This window comes from Centroberyx affinis, unplaced genomic scaffold (genome assembly GCF_046629955.1).
Source record: "Centroberyx affinis isolate AG114_WGS23_722 - 3 ecotype Tasmania unplaced genomic scaffold, CSIRO-AGI_Caff_v1 ptg004317l_1, whole genome shotgun sequence".
Taxonomy (NCBI): domain Eukaryota; kingdom Metazoa; phylum Chordata; class Actinopteri; order Beryciformes; family Berycidae; genus Centroberyx; species Centroberyx affinis.
The window spans coordinates 170,432-189,392 of NW_027282027.1; the positions used below are offsets into that span (position 1 = coordinate 170,432).

The 18,961-nt window shown below is 40.2% G+C and overlaps 1 protein-coding gene across 8 annotated transcripts; it reads left to right on the forward strand.

Moving 5' to 3' along the window:
* The first annotated feature begins 1,651 nt into the window (after positions 1-1,651).
* dnajb1b (DnaJ heat shock protein family (Hsp40) member B1b) lies at positions 1,652-6,237 on the forward strand. Of its 8 annotated transcripts, none has more exons than XM_071543421.1 (4): positions 1,652-2,103; positions 3,154-3,399; positions 3,436-3,794; positions 4,458-6,237. In XM_071543421.1, the coding sequence occupies exons 1-4, from the start codon at positions 1,884-1,886 to the stop codon at positions 4,689-4,691; spliced, it is 1,059 nt and encodes a 352-aa protein (XP_071399522.1). In that variant the 5' UTR covers positions 1,652-1,883; the 3' UTR covers positions 4,692-6,237. The 8 variants fall into 8 exon arrangements, with proteins under 8 accessions (XP_071399522.1, XP_071399524.1, XP_071399523.1 ...); XM_071543423.1 differs by having other exon boundaries at positions 3,445-3,794; XM_071543422.1 differs by having other exon boundaries at positions 3,154-3,393.
* The last annotated feature ends 12,724 nt before the right edge of the window (positions 6,238-18,961 follow it).

Below are 18,961 nucleotides of genomic sequence, written 5' to 3' on the forward strand. Positions count from 1 at the left end.
TTTATTGGATTTATTGGGCTTTGAATAGTAGTTCTGTCCGTTGCTGCGCACTGCGCAGGCCTACAGGTCCAACTGGTGAAGACTCAGGTCGTTGTTGTGCTAGATTTGTTTCTCCTAAATATTTTTGTATAAACGTTTCCCTTGCTATATTCTCCGCCAGGGAAGAAAAGAGCAAAATATTTTCAATTGTGTGGATTGTTTTCCTAGTGTTTCCTTTCAAACGGTAGAAATACGTTTTAGAAACATTTCAGAGATGAGCGGGTTAAAAAGTAGCCTAACCTGCCTGGTTGCCTCATAATACTGAACGGAGATCACGCCTGTTTGTGACCTTATTATCTGAACACGCGTCCATTGATTCTGTAAGGACGTTGTCGGGCGATAGGATAGCAGTTATTAAGTTATTAAGCACATCTCCCCAGTGATAATTTCCTTGTAGGCCTATAGTAGCAAAACAACACACACTAAAGACAAAATCAGGACACACCAACGGGGGAAACACAATTTTAGGGGAGACAAATTTTGGTACAGCAACATACTAGGTCTGTGAATAGGAGTAGGCTAATAGGAGCTAGGTCTATTCTCATGTCTGAAAAGAAGCCAAGATTGCACCTCCAAATTGAAGATCCTGCAGACTCTGAATATTGATTCCCTGAAACATACAGTAGGCCTACATAAAAACTATCTGTCTTTTTCAAACTGGCAATACACCCATCATCCTTGAAAAACAGGTTATGCGTCTGACAGACACACGTATGAACGGTGCACTAGCCTTTGTGCGTTTTGCAACTTTGTGCTTTGATGCTTCATGCTGTAGTGAGTGGGCCTATAGGCATTATTTTGTATGTTTGTGTGTGTGTGTGTGTGTGTGTGTGTGTGTGTGTGTGTGTGTGTGTGGCCTCACCCCTAGTAAAACACATCTAGTATGTTACATCCGAAGGCCTGTCTGTGAAATGTTCCCCTAATAAATTCGCTGATTAAATCCCATTACCCAAAGCGAGCAGAATGTGTGTCATTGATAAATTCTACACCAATAGTAATTGTTTGGCACTGATTTCAATGTGAACACTGAAACTGCAACGTTAACTGCAACATAATATCTAACATTCAAGTAGACGTTTGTTTGTAAGAGGCAGATAGTGGTGCCTTCAATGGCTCTTCGTAAACTCGTCATTTTTTATTTTTGTTTTTATTTTTATTTTTTTGTCTGTTAGGCTACTATACTTTAGAAATCAAGCAGAGTTAGTTGGTGCTACAGCAACAGAATCAACCGAAGAAAATGTGCATCAGGTATGTAACTGTTGGCATCAGGCGTGTAAATGTTTTTATTAGTAATTTATTAGCCTAAATGTGACAACTAAAAGTTAGGAGTGAAAGTAGAAACTTCCAAGAATATGAATTATTTATGTATAATTCCAAACAATTACATATAATAAAAATACATCACTCTTATCATATATATATATATATATATATATATATATATATTTATTTTATTTTTTTTACATGGATCCATGGTCGTCAAAGTCACTTTCTCACTTTGCGGGTCGTTTATATGCAGCCACATGGTAATGGAAATATTTCCGACAGCACTTGAAGGCAGCATGTGACACCACAATAGGCGTGCCATTCTCTTTGCTCAAGTGCCCGTCTGTCACCGTTCGGATTATTCGTGATGGTGATGGAAAAGTCTCGAACTTTCCACTGGGCTTCAAAATAAAATGGCCGGGACTGAACCGGAGAAGAAGCGCTCGGTGGTGAGGTAGAGGACGGATCGGACCCACTGTCTGCGGAGTTAAATGCAATCTGTGTTATTAGCGCAACTGCCAAGGACGCACTTTTGAAGTTCTTAACAGTCGGGACAGCTTTACACAACAGGCTGCTCGATGGTAAAAATGGGCAAAGACTACTATGATATTTTGGGTATTAAGAAAGACGCTTCGGAAGATGATATAAAGAAAGCCTATCGTAAGCAGGCGCTGCGCTACCATCCCGACAAAAACAAGTCTCCGGGGGCCGAGGACAAATTCAAAGAAATAGCGGAAGCCTATGACGTTTTGAGCGACCCGAAGAAAAAAGATATCTATGATCGTTTCGGTGAAGAAGGTAAGGTGCTCCATGAATAATTTAACAATGTATCCATTTCCCCAACAGCTGACTTGAATGAAACACCCTGTGAAACTATGGATATTGGGAAGTTTGGTTATACAGGCTATCGGCCATCTATGGGACCAAACAGGCTTATGTGCTCCAAACAGTGACTCTAATCTCTCTTTCGGTCGGGGCTGGTTTCAAAGCCAGGAAAGGCGAGGCTCTGCAAGCAGGAAAGTACACATTGCATGTTCCTACAAGAATCCAAAGCTGCACAAGCGGATAGCCGACTAAAAATGTAACTCTGTGATTGGTTGTGACAACAGAAGTGGAAAGCTGGAGGCTGGGAGGTTCTTTATATTCACGTCACGAGGGGGCGGGGTTAACACCTTGACACCTGTCAACAAGGTTTTCACAGTTGGTTATAAACTAGAGAGCAGATTCCAGGCAGAGGTTGACAGGTCAAAGTAGTGGTGAGAGAGGCCTTGTTTTTGTTTGACAGACACCTATGAACAGTTGCTGTCAAAAGAATAATACCTTTTTTTTTATAAGTTTGTGTCACATCATTGTGTTGGCTACACCCAGCGTAGTTAGAGATATCAAAGCTTGTTTTCCTACCTTCAGAAGAAGCCATTTGCTGCCATTAATTTTTGTACAGTATGAACAACAACTTCCACAGACTTGGAAACTACTCAAACTTGATAATCCATCACAGTAAACATGAAGCCTTAATTTGGTTTTGTCCGAGTTTCTGTTTCATCAGTGTTTCTTTGTTGTGCCCAAGTTAAGTGTTTTCATATCGTGCACGCATTGCCTTGTGCTCTGCTTACTGTCAATCACCTGACACCCACAGAAAGAAGTGGAAGTCTTCGCCAGGAAATAATTCCTCTCTAAAACATGTCGCCTTACAAAATGTATTGTGTTATACAGCAGGCATCGCAAAATGACACTATGACACGTAGACAGAAGTAAATGGGTTATTACCCTAAATGACACTGTATTCTCCTTTATGAACTACACTTAGCAATGCAGACACTTATCTCTCTCTGTGTCTCTCTCATCCAGGTCTCAAAGGTGGGGGCCCCTCAAGTGGGGGTGCTGGTGGTCCTGGCACATTCAGCTACACCTTCCAGGGCGACCCTCATGCCATCTTCGCAGAGTTCTTCGGTGGCCGTAACCCCTTTGAACAGTTCTTTGGCGGCCGCAATGGGGACATGGATGAGGACATGGAGACAGACCCTTTTACCCGCTTCGGGATGGGAGGCATGGGGGGCAGCGGAATGGGAGGTTTCCCCCGCTCCTTCAGCACTGGTATGGGGGGGATGGGAGGAATGGGAGGAATGGGAGGAATGGGAGGAATGGGCGGTCGCAGCAGTAGTTTGACGAGACAGCAGGACCCCCCTGTGGTCCACAACCTACGGGTGACCTTGGAGGAAGTGTTCTCCGGTTGCACCAAGAAAATGAAGATCTCCCATAAAAGGCTGAACCCCGACAGGCGAACGACAAGAACGGAGGATAAGATCCTGGAGGTGGAGATAAAGAGGGGATGGAAGGAGGGGACCAAAATCACGTTTCCCAAGGAGGGAGACGAGACTCCCACCAACATTCCAGCTGATGTGGTCTTTGTTTTGAAGGACAAGCCACATCTGGTGTTCCGGCGCGATGGCTCCGACATCATTTACCCAGCCAAGGTCTCCCTCAGAGATGTAAGTCAGGATTACATCATCTTTGAATTTATCTTCACTAATGGTAGTAAAATACAGACAGAAGGAACACTTGGTGCTCTTGTGGATTAAGAAAAAATAGTGAAGTCCTTAGGTTTATAGGTGCTCTTTGGGAACAGGAATCAAATCTATAGAAAACTGAGATACTAGCTCTGAGATTGAAAACCTCCAGTGAGAAAAAAGTTAACTCTGGAGCTGTATGCACAAAGTCCAAGACACTCTAAATCCAGTAAGGAGGGAAGAGAGTAAAAGCTTGAAATTTAAAGTGATGTTGAACTTTGGTAGTACCTTTGGTTCTGTAGCTTCCTGGACATGATTTAACCCCAAAATCAGTGATTCTCTGTTATCTGTTGCTCCGGTGCTCCGGTGCTCCGGTAGTACTATTAAAGTACTATTAAAGTTCAACATCACTTTAACTTAGGTTTTCAATCTTAGAGCTAGTATGTCAGTTTTCAGTCGTAAAATACAGCTTAGTCAAATTACTTGAGGACTAAACCAAAGTAGCAATTGGTTACATATTAGTTTTCAGATATCAACTGAAAATTATTAGTAGGACAAAGTTGGTGCCAAGTCATGCTAACGCTTGGTATTATTTAGTGACCTAACCTTCCCCCATTCATATTCTCCCTTCCCTTGGTTCCTCAGGCCTTGTGCGGCAGCACAGTCAACGCACCCACACTGGACGGCAGGACTGTAACCGTGACAACAAAGGATGTAGTGCGGCCAGGGATGAAGCGGCGCATTAATGGTGAGGGGCTGCCTTTGCCCAAAAGCCCTGACCGTCGTGGTGACCTGGTAGTGGAGTACGAGGTGAAGTTTCCAGAAAGGCTCAGCCAGAGTGCCAGAGAGACCATTGCCCAGGTGCTCCCACCAACTTAAACCTGAAGAAAGGAACTCCAGGACTTCTTTAAAGGAAAGAGTTCCATATCATACACAAAGCTGCCAAGTATGAATGACTGTCAGATATCACAAGGAAGACCTTATGGACTGGAAGGTTACAACAGACAATATAAGAGACAGGCTCTTGGGACAGTTCGTCCTCTGTGTACACTTAAGTGTTTTCTCAGCTTTGGCTTTCTTTTTCTATCTTAAAGCTGCAATAAGCGAAATTTTCGGACATCTAGAGGACGACAGAAACCGCAATATATTTGTAAATAACACACAGCAAAGCCACTGCACTACGGAGGCCTACAAAGGACAAACAGGAGGAGCCAAGCTAGTTTTACAAAAATGAAAAGCTACTGAATGGCCCGGGAGGAGCTTTGTTTTGGAGCCGAATTTGACAACAAGCGTTAGAAAAGAGGTGAAAACAGCCACACAGCTGGCTGCCGTGTGGATATTGGTTTATATCACTATGTCTCAATGAAGTCTTCACATAGCGCACGTTAGTTTCAGGATTGGTTATAAGGTCTGATATCGCTTATTGCAGGTTTAAGTAGGATACTGTATGCCTATGTTAGGGTACTCTGGGTTGATCACTGCATCCCTTTTTGGGGTGTATTCTTAACCCAGAGGGCGCTGTATTTTTGCTTTCGACAGTTTTTATTTTGGGTGGATGGATTTATGGTGAATGTACTATTTTGAGTGGAGATTTTATTTCAGGACACCATGAGATGCTGCGTGTGTCAGGGTGGAGATAGATTTTTACCTGAGGCAAAAGATTACCCTCATTTGACATCAGAACTCATTTACTAGTTCTGTCTCCTTGGGGAAGTTTGAGCATTCGAGGCAGCTGTGCTGTCGTGACCAGCTTGAGAAGAAGAGGACTGTTGGCTGGTCTGCCTCTGTTGTGTGTGTGGGATGTTGTAAAGTTTGTTTTATTCTTTGATAGGAAGAAAGTTGCAATACTGCTTATTGTAGCACTTTTTTTATTAGATTCCATAAGATGTCTTACTCCAAGTACTAAAGAGTAAAATATTTGTATCACTACAGCACTCCAAGACATTATGGGGGGACAGAGAGAATGTTTCTGGTATTTTCTTTTTAAAACTAGCATGAAGCTAATACATATACTGTCTATGCAGTAACCTAGGATATTGACTTGAGCAAACCAATACTTAGCTAGTTTACATTCCCTGACATGTTCCTGATGCTAATGGATTTAGACTCAATCAGTGTTAAGTTTTCATCATATTTATTATTTTATCACCGTCTCTACTTGCCCCTTTAAAAACCAAAGAGCTGTGTGTACAAAGTTCTGTCATCCATCTCAGTGTAAATTACACCTTGGGAAAATGCTTTCCCTCAATGACTGCAGTATTTCATAGGCTAATGCTATATGACCATGCAATAAGTATGACCAATATAGTGTTCTGTTTACTAAGCAAGATTATATTTTGATCATAATAATAGTTTAATATACAAAAGATGGAAAATTTACACTGTGCCATGCAAACTGCTCTTGTGTCATTGGAAATAAAGGTTCTCTCTGACAAAAATGTCTCGCTTTCATTTCTATAAAAAGGCTACTCGATCGTGATAAGTGTAACATGAAGATCTTGCTGCAGGGTGTGAATAGATAAGACGAGCCCTTCATATACTGTGTGTACTGTATGTAAGACAGGGATGAAATAACTGTGAAATAACATTTTGTAAGTTATTCCATGGCAATTTAGAGAAGAGAGTCTCACAGGTGAAGAGCCACGAGACTGTGGCTTGTGCAAACTGAAGACGGGTTGGCTCCAGATCATGACCAGGGGACCTACTGATACCCGTGATTCTGTCAGCAGACCGCTTGTTTATCTCAATGTCCTCCAGATCCATGTATGCACAGAGGCGCACACACAGAGCAAGCTGCAAGAGGCTGAACAATAAACACATACACTCAAGCTAAGAATTTATAGCAGAGTCATGAGCTGACTCTTGGAACGGAGTGAAAAAGAGAGGGGGGACGGGGAGCTGATAAATGGAGTAGTATCCTCAAAAAAGAAAAAAAAACACTTGCAGTTGAAAGAAGTGGGAAAACTGAATCATTCCCATTTAATGATCCCACAAGAGGAAGAAAAACAAGCCATTTTGCCGACTTGCTGTACAATCAGATCATTGTACTTTTTCTGGATCTATATGGCGCTTATGTTTTATGTCACTGAATCAGATGACTGTCTTGAATCAGATCACTGCATTTTTTTCAACCGTCCTTGAAGTAAGTCATTCTTGTCATCTGCTGCTGGAAGCTTCTTGGTTTGCTTTGACCTGGATAAAGCATGAAGATTATTCATATTGGCATTTTGTGTTTCCTCTCAGGTGAGTCTTGTTGTCTTTCATTCATATCATTATGTTTTATTTGTTATAAGTGACATTCTGAATGGAATATTATCTTTCATATGGATGTGATAGCATTATCTATCTTAAAATGGTTTATCTACCTGGGGTGGGTATTATGGGTAAATATTGGTGTGAGTCGGTGTGAAACATTTGTATTTAAGTTCAGAGTAGAGTGGTGAACTGGACTCAGTAGTCCATACGGTGACTAATTTGTAATTTACCGGCTGTCTCAAACAATTCCTGATCTTGAATAGATTACTCTTCTGCAATCTGTAGTTATAAAATCTGTAATTCTGATGTTTTAACCCGTAATCATCATTTGAATCATTTTGATAACTACTTTATTAATTGAAAATATTTTTTTGCTTTCCAACTGACTTTAGCATGTTGTAATGCACTTGATTTTGAAATAAGTGTTGTAACAACTAAGAAAATAACTTGAAACGACTTGATATCCAAATTTAACAACATAATCTTGAGACTGACCACTGATATATAGTTGAATGAACCGCTAGGCCTAGTTGTAGCATCTCGTAAATAAATATGATATATAAAATTACATTTGTTCCAGATAAATATTGTGTAATTCAATTAAACAATGGAAGGAAACAATGCAAACTGAGGTAAGATAAGCCAAGATAAAACTTAAAGCTTTCTTTCCTTTTTCTACAACTAAGTTTACATTGAATCACTGAATACCCAGAAAAAAAAAAAACTCTGGTTCTCTGGCTGCATGCTATTAATAGATTTCACTAGAGTTGGCAGTGGAATGTGCCTATCGTTAGACTCAAAGGTCAACCTTAACCAGAGTTGGGGGTCCCAGTTTATTGACCCAGCTTATTTCATGTAACTATGTGTTGTCTAGTAACATTACATGAATAAGTAATTTCTGTTTTATAACATGTATTCTTCTAAAATTGGGAAAGTATTATTAGGCTACAGTTACTTTTTCAATTGACAAAAGTTACTTTTCCAGTCGCAGAATGTTATATGCACATTATATAATCTGAAATTGTGTTGTATGGCAGTGTGATGTCACTCTTTAATATTTTCTATTTGAAAAAACAAACAGTACTTTGAAAAAAAACATAATCATTATGCCTAATATGTGATAGAGTGATACACCTTGTAGCCTACAATAATGCATTACTCCTCACAGATGTATTTTTCTAGAACTTTCATTCAAAGTTAATATCTATTAAGTAGTATGTGATTTTCTTTTAATCAACTTCCCCATTATCCAATTAATCAACACATATGAACATCTGATTTCAGTCCATCCAACTATACAGACCTTCAGAACACGTCTGAACACGTCTGAAACCCTCTCAGAACAGAGTATAGAACAAGCTTTAGTCAGCTAGGTGTAACCTGGCACTTTGTTTCACAGCTGTGTGTGTGGAGGCCTCCGTGGTGGTGGAGGTGAGTGGGTATGTTGGAGGAGATGTCTCCATCCTGTGCTCCGGTAAATGGACCACAGACAGCGGCTCCAACAACTACAACATGTACTTCTGTAAAGGAGTCTGCTCCAACAAAAACATTGTCATTCAGACGGACTGGAAGAAGTCCAGTGTTGTACAGCGAGGGAGATACAGCATGGGGGTCAACAGGAGAGAGGGAGTCTTCACCGTGACCATAAAGAGACTGGAGAAGACAGACGCAGGGAGATACAACTGTGGACTGGAGAGAACCTTCAAAGTCTTCCACCAGGAGGTCGATCTCAAAGTCCTAGATCGTAAGTTTTGGCTAAGCAACAGTCTATATCTTCTATTCTTCAAATTATCTCCCTGGGGAAAAAAGCTTGACGTAAGATCAGCAGGATTAGGCATTTTGTATGAAATAAATTTCAACGGTATGTCACTGTAAAAGAAGCTCTTCTTTGGTTGCATTCTCTGGACAGTGTATTAGTGGGACTGTTTAACATGTCTTGTATAATAACCATGGAGAGTCCATCTCCAATACTAATGTTTTTGTCCACAAGCTAACAACACCCGACTGTTTAAGATTTCAGATGTTTACATGGACAATTAGATCCAGCATTTAATGTGATGCTTCCCCTCTCCTATATGTACTCAAGCAGGACCAGCGTCACTCTTTTACACACTGTATTCCTCACCAGTCGTTCTATATCCTCTTCTCTCAAAGCTTCCACTGTTTCTCCTGGATCCTTCCCCTCCAATAAAACTCTGCACACCATGACTAGCAAAATGCCCCTAGAGGACCAACCATCCAGCGCTGCATCATCACCAGCAGCAGTAACCCTGCCACCCATAGAGAAGAAGACAGACCAGCCAGCAACCAAGAACCTCACAGGTAGCACTGTTAAGTGCTTTGTTCCCAAGATACCCCAGAACAGCAAAAGAGGGTATAGATGCTTTAGTACAGCTTAATAAGTTCTCCTGTAAGCAATTTGGTTTGGTCAGTGTACCTTTGGACAACAACTTCATAGGAAGAGTAAATGAAGGTAAAACAAAAAACAACAAAGGTATTTTTTCCATTTCTCACTGGGAATAAAAAAAGGATACTTTTTTTTTTTAGGTTAATCTGATTACTAGAAAACCAATACCAAGAAGCAGACATATTTCAGTTAATGGCTATTCTGTGGGGACAGTGATGGCTCAGATCACAGAAAGGTCTGAGTTTGGGTGAAGATTATTGTCTGGATTATTCTTATGTAACTGTGTTTTTAAATCAGTTTCTGGCATTCTCATTGTTTGCTCTTATTTTCCTTAGTGCTTACAAACACTATGTTTATTATTACTTAGAAGTGATATGTGGTGGCTCTTTTGGTTTGTGTGGAACTGTGTGGATGCTTGAGGCAATGGTCTAGTGTTGTAGAAATGGGTATTTGGTTATTTACTGAGCCTATTCACATTCAGATCTGAAGGGTACGCCTGGTTCTGACTGACCCATGGCCTCACAAAATTGAAAGGCAATCCTCTCAGCAAATCCTGCTGCTGCCCACTTTGCTCATCCTGGCTGCCATATGCAGCCATGCTCTGATTTGTGAAAACAATTTACAGTAATAAGTTACAAGGAGACTAAGCTGATGGGGCATCATCACTGGAATCACTGCATCGATGAGAGGAAGATTTAACTATCTTATCTTTGATGTTTTAGTCTCAGTGCCTAGGGAGGTGAGTCCTCCTGAGTCTCATGTCATTCCATAATCGTAGCCACTGATATTTCTGACATGTTGTCATGGTGTAACTTCACTACCATCACTCCAACTTTCACCTTGTGTGTTTTCACAGTTGCAAAGAGGGCAGAGCTCTTGCCCAGGCTCACAGACCTCTCTGGTGTCAGGATGTGAATGATGATGTCACTCAACCAGCTGTTTCACCACAGGATTTTGAAGAGAGTGTAATGGTCTCAGAATAGCTCTGGATTTTATGGATTTGATCCGGTCCTCCTGACTGTCAGGGACAATGGTCAAGAGATTATTTGAGCCTGGGGATGGGTCACTGCCCCCTCTGCAAAAAAAACCGCCAAAACAAACAAAGATTAGGTCATTTTAGAAAGTCGTTCAAACTTCATGGGACTCCCTCTCCCATCAGCATCAGTAGAACACAGTCAAAACACAGACTGAATTAATGGCTCTACTGGAGAGCACTGTCTTCAGTTTCCCCACCACAGGATGCTACAATAGCTGGATGGGCTCAGATAGTTATTCTACCATGTTGGCCATCATTTCCCTGATGTTATGTAGGGAGGATCCTGACTGAGAGGGAGACTCTTTCCTGTCAACATATGAGCTCCTAATGATGACAGTGTGATCTTCTGCAGACATCTCATGGGACATACAGTAAGTGGGCAGATAGCAGAAGAGAACCGTTAGTGAATTAGACAAGATTTGATTTAGACAATTGCTTGCTTGTCCCATGTCGATATATCATGTCAAAATCCTTAAGCCACCAATCTCCTCTGAATGTTGTCCTTGGTGCCATGCCAAAATCGTCCCTGGGCGGTTTTCGGGAAAACTCCTGATCAACTTTCTCTATCCAGGGGACATGGAATCTTTTACCACAACACAGCAGAAACTCAGCACACAGATTTCTCATGTTTTTTCGGTTTGGGAGCTGTTAAGGGAGTAGGATAAAGGTAGGATGTGATTTAGTCTATAGTGTAGGACTGGATTAAATGTAATAATACATAATAATAATAATAATAATAATAATAATAATAATAACCTTTATATAGCACTTTTCAAAACAAAGTTACTTTAGTAGTTAGTTACAAAGTGCTTCACAATCAAGAGAGATAAGAAACAGATAAAACAGAACAATAAAACAGAAAGATCAGTGATGTAAAACCATAATAAAATAGAGGTAAATACTACTACTACTACTACTGCTACTACTGCTAATAATAATAATAAATAAATGAATAAATTAATGAATTACTAAATTACAAAAAATAAATAGATCCAGCCAGGGATAACAACAAATGGATAAATAAATAAATAAATAAATAAATAAATAAATAAATAAATAAATAAATAAATAAATAAATAAATAAATAAGAGACTAGGAAACAGGGATGAAAAATGAGTAAAAGGTTATAAAGAGGCTATATGATAAAAGTAAGTTTTAATAAGAGATTTAAAAGATGATACTGACTGCCAGCCTTCATGCCTGTGCCTGTTCCTCATGGATAACTAGGGGCCAGGTCATGCAAAGCCTTAAAAGTAATTAAAGTACTTAAAAAAGTAAAATCTTAAAATCAATACAAAAATGAACAGGCAACCAGTGTAGACACTAAAATATGGGAGATATGGTCCTGTCTCTTAGTATTAAAGTATGCTGCAGCCCTGAACACATTGGAGCCGTTCTACCTCTCTTTGGTTAAGGCATGTAAACAGATCATTGCAAAAGTCAAGGCGAGGTGAAATAAAAGCATGTATAATCCTCTCTGTATCGCTAAAATTCAGTACGGATCTAATTTTAGCAATGTTCCTTAAATGGGAAAAAAGCATGACTGGACAAGCTTTTCAGTATGTTGCTCAAAATGAAGGCTCCAGTCAAATAGGACTCCTAAATTTTAAGTTTTAATGGTAAACCAAGGACAGATTGAATTTGGCTGGAAACCACAGAAGCTTACAGTGTCATGGAAATAAGCATTATTCCATGTGTTGCACAAATAGGAATTCCCTGCTGCTCTTTCCATGACAGCTTTATCAAATGATTTATGGATCTTAGCCATTCCAACCAAGTGACATTCTAGAATGTCGATTTGAATGCCTCTTCTATCCATTCTAATTCAGTAGCTGCCTGTCGTTCTGTGCCAGGTTGACACTAAACAGTTACCCCTGGTTACAGTGAGTTATTAAGTTGTTGCTTTCAGATGCCTGTAGTGGTGATTCTGGCGAGCCACATTGAGTGTTGGGAGCCTTTCTCACTGTACGCTAAGTTGACACTAATCATGTACCTGTGGTTGCAGTGAGTAGCTTTAGCTTAGCTGTCGCTTTCAGACACATGTAGTGGTGATTCTGGTGGCCACTTTGAGTTCTTCTCATACGTTATTTTGGTAAGTTGTGGTGTTGTGCTGACCTGAGTGGGTTGTCCCCTCATTGTACACTGAGTTGACTCTAATCAGATACCCCTAGATAGTTGTTTAGTAGTTACACTCAAGCCCTGAGTGGCAGGTCTGAAGGCAACTTTGAGAGGTTTCGGTTTGGGTTTATATTTAGCTGCAATGGAGTATGTTAACAGAAATCTTTTCAAGTATCTAAAACATTAACGGTAAAGTCAGAGGTTTGCTAGTCCTTTAGAATCAAAGAGAAAGGGCTTCTTTCTAGACTTGGTGCATTTTGCACCAATGGTAAACAGTCTTACAGGGAGAAATCCATTGTAGAGGAGGCAGAGATACCAATTTCTCTACAGGCAGTAGCCTCAATAGACCAGAATGCAGTGCAGCCACAAAACATGTTGCATTTTGATTAAGAGTCATGACTCTTGCTAATTACTGACTGGAAAGACAGGAGACAGAGACAAGACAGAGATTGACACTTGAGATGGACACAGAGAGTGTCCTGCTGAGAAACAGAAATATGCCCCTTGAAACATGAAATTGTAAAAAAAAAAAAAAAAAGGTAAAAAAAAAGTTAACATTTTTGTTTTACCTTCATTTCACTTATTTAGTTAAATAATTATCAATTATATATGAAGAAAAATAATCAAAACTGTGCTGACTATCTGTAAAGGAGGCCGTCCCAATTACTTGTTACTCACTGTATGTTCACCACATGCATGCCTGTCTCTGTTGCGTCCAGATACCACGGTGGTCATCATTGTTTCAGTCAGCCTGGCTCTCCTGGTTTGTGCGATTATCCCTATTATATTCTATGGACGCTGGAGGAGTAATATAGGTAAGGTGACACATGCAAGTATGCACAGACACATGCATGCATATGTACACATGCACACACTCACTAATCTCTCTCCACAGTGTGCTCTTGTACCAAGAGAGCATGCACGTGCACAGAAACACAGACACACACACACACACACACACACACAAACACACACACAGACATTTAGAATAAATAAATCTTGTTGTTTGTTTTTTTCAGTACGCCCCGGTGGACCTGATGCAGACAAAGGTAGTAAAGTCGAGGTGAGTGACCATTTTGCCAGTTATCAAATTTTAATTTTGATCCAATTTGATTTTCATCTATAATTATACTTTTAGGATTCAAAATCCACAATATGAACATAATGTGCAGGTAAAATTAGTCTTAGTGATAATACTCATTTAATCACAGGCTGATTACAATGAGGAAAATGAAGAGCAAGATGTCCCTTCCACTTCGGATGCAGTGGGGCTGGAGCCTGTAGCACCACATGTCGGCCCAGGACCCAATGTACCAGACGCCTCCCAGTATGCTTCTGCCTACCAGGCACTGGATCCCAAAAGTCTGGAGTAAGGGGGTGGGGTGGGGTGGGGTGGGATAAGGGAGTCGGGGTGGAGTGGGGTAAGGGGGTGGGTTGTGGTGGGGGATCTGTTATTGCGTTGACAGCTAATGCATGGCTTTCATGCAAATGTAGCCATTCAAGAGGAATCACATCTCTACTCTATATTTTAAATCAAATAAAGTACAAATGTTTGAATATATTCCCATTTGCATTCCTCTCCTTGTATGCCAGGTATTTGCTGTTGAATTTTCAAGTAAGTAAGCAAGTAAAACTTAATTTATAAAGCACTTTTCAAAACCCGAGTTACACAGTGCTTCACAATATGTCAAAAGAAGATTTCCAACATCAGACTAACATGCACAAGGACAAACTACAATCCCCGAGTCAAAAACAAAAAGTCAAGCAAAAACAAGAAATTTATTTTTTTTGTGTGCCGCTGACCTGTTTTAGTTAGCAGTCTGTTTTTAGCATACTATATATGAAGTCTTACTTAAACAGATACTACCTGATGAAAGTGATTTACCCTGCCGAGTTGCAGGGTGAGTTCTACTATGTGACTCAATTGTACCTTGATCAAGGAGCAAATTGCTAGTGGTGTCTTTGAGAGTTCAGGATGCTGAGTTTGTCATCAAACTCAAATATTGAAGTTGTGATGCAGTAACACCTGCAGAGGGCACTAGACGCATAGTTATGATACAGTGTGTCTACTCTTCCCTCTCACATCCATCCGTCTCCTGAAAGCTCCGCTATGACCATGGTACTTAGAGAATCCTTCCAACATCTGATCATAAAGATGACCTATAAAACACTTTACAGCCCCACTGGCAGGTTTATGGACACTGTGAGTGAACTGATACAAGGATACAAGATGATAATCCCTGCCTGTTTCTTGCTTTACCTGTATACATCTTTCTGTAATTTCTCTCCTCCCACTGCTGCATCACTGCAATCACCTTCACAGTAATCTCACATATGAAAAGTGAGATTTCTGTGATGGTTATATCTATGGAAGCATATTGCATTTATCTCAGGTTCTCATTTTCTCAGTTTTTCTTGTAATAACAACATCATCATAACAAGAAAAGATCTTGTTAAATGAGAAAACCTGTCGATGTATTTTTTCAAAATGAATGCAACATGCTTCCGTACATACACACAGTGGCCACTTAGGCACACCTCTCTGTTTACACAAACTGCTCACTCCTCCAGACAGTGAGTTATACATAAATAAAGCATAGGATGGGCAAAACATGTAGTTAAGCAATGTTGAACGTTGAATTGTTGGTGTCAGAGGAGAATGACAGGACCTGTTCAAGCCACAACTATAGAAATAACAGCTCAGTACAACAGTGGTGTGCAGAAGAGCATCTCAGAACCCACAACTCATCAAACCACACGATCATGCTGGGTTACACTTCTGTCCGCTAAGAACAAGAAGATGAAGCTAAAGTGGGCACATGATCACCAAAAGTGGATGATTGAAGAGTGGAAAAATGCCACCTGGTTTGACAAATCCTGGCTTCTGTTGTGAAATGCAGTTTCAGAATTCCGCTTATGAATCCATGGATCCATCCTTCCTGGTGATAACAGTACAGGCTGGTGGCGGTGGTGTAATTAGTCCCCTTAGTACCAGTGGAGCACCATCTGAATGCTACAGCGTACCTAAATAAGCTGCATCCCTTTGTAGCCAATCTAATCTTTGTCAAATGGATACTTCCAGGAGGATAATGTACCATTCCTATAGCACACATCATCTCAAGATGATTGCAGGAGCATGACAGTGACTTTAGTTTACTCCGATGACAGGCACTCTCCCTGCGTTACACAATCAAAGTAACCTGGGTTATGTTGTTATTTAGAACAGGAAGAACCCAGTATCTTGCCATGTTTCATTTCTCTTTGTTCATAGCTCCAGTCTCTCCCCAACCTTGACCAACCATTCTCCTCAACTTTGACAAAAAAAAAATTCTTAAACATGTCCACAGACTTTCCAGGACCAACAAAGGCCATGATGACCAAAGAAAATGATACTTATTCTCCTAAAGGAACAGGTGTAGTGACAATGACTGACACGTCCATCTGCCTGTTTATCTGTTTGACTGTCTGCTTGTCTGTCTGTCTAGCCTTCAATAATACTGTATGTTGCTGTCTCTGGCCAGCTCATCACGGTGGATGCCAATATAGGGCTTGTTGTCATGGTTACTATTCTAGGTTTGACCATACTGATGTTCCACAACAAAGGACCACCAAGTACTGTAGTACACACATGCATGCAGTCATGCATTCACGCATGTACGCATCAGTGTGCGCACCAATGCAGCAATGCACCATTACATCTCACTATTTCGTTTCTCCAGCTTCTGCCAGTCAGGTCCTCATTAAATCCATATATTTTCTTACTGTAACACTGCCAGGGATCCAGACTATTCCTCCACAGGAGAGGTGAGATCACAGGATCAACAGATCATGGGATAGTATATGAGGCTCACCTTGAAATGTAAATATGATAAATATTATATTATTTAAATGTGATGCATATTCATTTATGATATACATATGATAAGTGAAATTCTCGCTTAGTGTACATATAACGGGAATATTAATCTGTGTATGCGTGCACATGTGTGTATGTGCATGCAGTGCACATGCCCATTGCAGCTGTTATGAGACTCGTTCACGTAAAAACCAATATTGTTTGGCAAACTCTCAGGATCACAGTCATTCACAGTCTCCATGGTAGTCATCATGGGTATGAGGAGGTCAGACAGGAAGAATGACAAACAAGCTCTCCTACTGCGTGGGCGTGTCTACAGCCTACTGCAATATTAATTCTGTCAGCACAAGCTGAGATAACTGTCTTGAACATACTGTAGACAAACGCTGTATGACTGCAGACTTTCCGAAAAGTGACTCAGCCACTCACATCTCAGACGCCCTCCACCACCGTCTCATTCGCCAGTGTTTTTGATGATGGCATCATTTTCTCCATTTCACCCCCCTGAGACTATAATAGATTAAAGTTTGCACACCTGACAATTTCAGTCATGGGTGCTGGGAGAAAAAAAGCAAAAAAAGCAACATCCATTTGCAAATCACAATTTAATGTAGCAATGTTTCGGTCATAGACCTTCTTCAGAGGTGTGCATGTATGTATATTGGGGATTACTCGAAGGCAATTACCTCATCCAAGTAAAACTTTGCATTCCCTTTCACCCCCTTTTTGTACTTTTGTACTACTGTTTTCTGTACTAATTTTGTATTATCTTTATATGTATTTGACATATTTGCTCAAGGTAGGCCACTTTGTATAGATAGGTGGGATAGTTTTAAACTTTATCTCCTGTTATACTAACCAATTTGTATTTATGTGACAAATGCTGGCCTTTTTTATTAATTCAGTAATTTGATAAATGCTGATTTGTTGATGTAATGTGTATGCTGATAGGCTAATTTGTTATACTGATTGACAATCGTCTTGCACCTGTTGTCAATGACAACCAAAACTATAAGTAGCCCCCCTGAGACTATATGCCATCAAATTACCTGAAATTCTACTGCAAATTTAAAGTGTGACACATCAAATTTACCTGAGATTGAATGTATCATTTAATATACACACACACACACACACACACACACACACACACACACACTCACACACACACACACACACATATTATATATATATATATATATATATATGTGTGTGTGTGTGTGTGTGTGTGTGTGTGTGTGTGTGTATATATATACAGTATATCTATATATATAGATATATAGATATATATATGTATATATATAATTATTTGTGTCTGTCTATTTGTATCACCATTTTTACCATCTGCTGAAAACAACTGTGCCAAAGTACCAAAATGAACTTCTATACTGCTTAATTTGAATTTTTCATCAAAGCATCTGTAGTGCATCGTGTAGTATATGAATGTATTCCAGTCTTTCCCTGCTGTAGTTCCAAATCCTTTTCACCGGTATTTTGAATAATATTAAATAATCAAAGATTTGTACTCTTTCCCTGTCATTGTTTCCATATGGTATTTCTTTCAACTTTTCATATATATACAGTATATACCCATATAGAAATCTGAAGTCATGTGTGTTGTGCACAGTGCAGAGCGCCTTTTAAGTACACAGCGGAAACTTTTCACCACACCTCCAGCCCCTTCACTTTCTCTTCTTTTGAGTTGACAGTAGCCCCCTCCTGCCCCCTCTTTCTTTAGAAGATTGCACAGGAAGAAGGTGAAGAGTTGAGGATTTATTGTACAACTTAACTTCACTTAATGTGCAGTCGGATGCTCAGTAATAGAGCATGATGAAACAGGCATATACAGTTTAATCTGAATTTTTTTTTTTTTACTGTATTACTGAATTAAATGTTTTGATATTTAGCAAGTTAGATCAATGTTTCGCACCCAGACGGACTACTCTATTCCTGGAATAAGAAAAAAACGGTAGAACTTGCACTTTATTGATCAGAATGAAGACCATTTCTATCTTCTACTGTCTTCTATATGGTAAGTCTGTTAAAAAATAATGCATGCGTTCATTTATTCTGCCATTCAAGTCAAACAAGGGCACCTTAACGCTTCAGTGTCATGTCATTTCATGTTTGGCAGCTATGTGCACTGTGGAGGCAGACATCACTGTGGAGGGATTTGAGCAAGGCGAAGTCTCATTCCAGTGCTCACACGGGTTGGCATGGAAAAACGACAAGTACCTCTGCAAGGATCCTTGCACCGACCATGACCATAAACTGATTACTGTAAGGTCTGGTGGAAGAGCAGAGACAGAGAGGATTTCTCTGGTGGACTCAGGAAATGGAGCCTTCACTGTCACCTTCACTCAGCTCCAGAAGTCAGACTCAGGGACATACTGGTGTGCAGTGGACAGACCTGGTATAGATACATACCAAGGGGTGCGCCTTGCTGTAATGGATGGTAAATACATGATATTACTGTC

Bases quoted from the DNA above. Each gene is read 5' to 3' on its own strand.
- dnajb1b (XM_071543420.1), top strand. From the start codon at position 1,884: ATGGTAAAAATGGGCAAAGACTACTATGATATTTTGGGTATTAAGAAA. The intron at 2,104-3,153 runs GTAAGGTGCTCC...TCTCTCATCCAG, and splicing joins TGATCGTTTCGGTGAAGAAG to GTCTCAAAGGTGGGGGCCCC. The intron at 3,795-4,457 runs GTAAGTCAGGAT...TTGGTTCCTCAG, and splicing joins CCAAGGTCTCCCTCAGAGAT to GCCTTGTGCGGCAGCACAGT.